The following is a 2,500-nucleotide window of genomic DNA, read 5'->3' on the forward strand; positions in this document are numbered from 1 at the left end:
ATAGGTCTGAAAAAATATCTAAAAATATCAAATTTAGATATTTGTACCCTGTCGAAGTAAAGAACCATGGCATATATGTTTGGAATAGATTCCATTTTGAGAGAGTTGAAAAAGCACTATCTCGTTGAAAGGTTCTATCCATCTGCCCTTTGTCAACGCATTTTTTTAGGCAAAGACTCCGTTTTTTCCTCTGTAAATATTTCTCAGAACATGGAGTGTGAATCAAACCCACGTTTGAATTGAAATTGAGATACTGATGCAAGCTCTTCTCTTCTGAATCGGATAGATTCATATCTGAAAGAGTTTGACAATACGTTCTTTCCAAATTTACTCTTTGTCCCTCTATTAGAGGTGTTCCAGAAATGTCTGCAATCGAGTAAATAGCTCTACGAACTAATGGATCGGATCGAATTGGAAAATGGAAAGATTTGTACAAGTTATACCTTTCGTCACCACTTTGTGGAAAATCGTTAGATATGAATATGTTAGATACCTGTGACTCGATTGACGAAGGTGAAATAGTATCTCTCTCCAAAAAAGCATGTTTTTTTTTACCACCACACGAAGAAAATATTTTGTTGTGAATGAACAAGATAGTGAGGAATTGTCCATACGTAAAATCAGAATTATTGAGACGGGCCTTTTCCACATAAAAAGGGAATCTTTTGTTACAATAGAAGCAGAAGTGATGTGGATTATTCAAGAATCGAAGTCGATTTGCTTTAGAAAAAGAAGATATCAATGAACTTCTCTGAAATGGTTTCACGGGATTCAGCCAATTGTCTTGATCGTGGGATACGATTGAGAAATAGGAATCCGTGTTATCAAAAGATTTCCTGCGATTCTTTCTAGTATGGAATGAGTCAATCATCCACTTTGGTATCTTATTGAACAAAAATGGTGATATTGTTCCTCCATTGATCAAGAATTTCGATTTTTGAGAAGTATTATGATCATCCAATAAAAAGGGTTTCAATTTTTTAAAATGAACGATTTGAAGACCTATTGATTCTAACAACTGATTGCAGGGTTGATCGTTCGGACCTTTCAATTCATAGATGTGGATCTCAGACCTATGAATGGGGATATTCTCGAAACTCACAAAGAAAAAAGGAAGTGAGTTAGACAAAAAGAGAAGTAACTTGGACAAAAAACGAAGTAACTTGGACAAAAAGAAACGAAGTGACTTAGACAAATCTTTTTTATCAATAACCTCAGACCAATCAATCGAATATTGATTAATACATAATCGATCGAACACTACTTGAAAACGGCTCTTCCGCTCAGAAACGAAATGTTTCAAATGCTCCTGGAAATTCTTGCTCCCATTGGACCATTTGTATCTATATGCATTAGGATCCCGATTTATGGATCTCTCGGTTCGAGAAAGAAAAATAAGAGGATCGAACCATTTCTTCTGACTCTTTTTCAAATTCGATAAATGTTGGTTGATCGTATCTTTCATTATAGTTCTATGATTCAGAGTATCATTTCCTATTAGATCCCTTTGAATTCCATATTCGAAGTTGCGATCAGGTCTCTTCATTAAAAAGAATCGATTCAATACATTTCTTATGTACCCATAGGGACTATATTGGAATTGGATTTGAATCAGATTTCGGATCAATCTATATTGATTGACTGCCTCCATTATGTTGTTGCTAGCAAATACCACTCTTTTTGGTTTTGGATCTTCAAAAAAATTCCCGCAGGAGATCCGGACCCAATTTTTTCTGATCCTTCGATAAAAAGATTCATTTTCTTCATAAAAAATAGGAGGTAGAACCAATAAAGATTTCTTTTTCAATTCATCCCTGGAGTTGAAAACCTCCTTCAAGAATTGTCTTTGATCCAATCCGTAGGAATCAATAGAAAAGGCAAATCCCTTATGATACACCAGATCCGGCTCGGTTATTGATAGAGTGAATAGATCTGCCATTTCTTGAAATCTCTCTTCTGACTCAAAATCGTGGCGTAACGTGTATCCCCCCCTCTTCCGTTCATGGAATAGATGAAATAAATAAAAAAATGGATTTTTGTTCAAGAATGAAATCTTATTGGAACTGTCCATATCCAGTTCATCCTTCGGAACCGTATCACATCCCAGATCTGATGAAATAGGATGAATTGAGACGGTATTTTGTAAATACGTAATTATCTTGAATATATTAACTATTTCTTTATTTTCCGATCGCCTGGAAGGGACAAAAGAAACATCTTGTTCTTTCTTCAACAATTTCTGATCCCTAGTGGACCTCTCAGTAGGATTCGAACCCAGATGAAGTTCTGACCATCTGTCAGAGAAAAAAGAACGAATGGCTCTTGTAGAATTCCAAAAAAATTCTTCGCTTTCTTCCGGAAGCAGATGATTATTCATTCGCTTTTCACGTTCCGTGAATAGCCGGGGCATTGAGGAATATCCAGAAAGGTATTTAGGGAATCGGTCTGATTCTATCTCTCTTCCTTCCGTTTGAATAAAGGAAGGATCCCAAAGAATCGA

General features: G+C 35.8%; 1 protein-coding gene across 1 annotated transcript in view; it reads right to left on the reverse strand.

Annotated features, from left to right (window-relative positions):
* The window catches only part of LOC125600068 (protein Ycf2), a 9,532-nt gene that overhangs the window by 3,396 nt on the left and 3,636 nt on the right, over positions 1-2,500 (reverse strand). The window contains exon 1 of the mRNA XM_048773033.1: positions 1-2,500. This exon is cut by the window's left edge and continues 3,396 nt beyond it; it is cut by the window's right edge and continues 3,636 nt beyond it. Coding sequence (XP_048628990.1) covers positions 1-2,500 — 2,500 coding nt within the window.

Source organism: Brassica napus, unplaced genomic scaffold (assembly GCF_020379485.1).
Source record: "Brassica napus cultivar Da-Ae unplaced genomic scaffold, Da-Ae ScsIHWf_2112;HRSCAF=2764, whole genome shotgun sequence".
In the NCBI taxonomy this organism is placed as follows: domain Eukaryota; kingdom Viridiplantae; phylum Streptophyta; class Magnoliopsida; order Brassicales; family Brassicaceae; genus Brassica; species Brassica napus.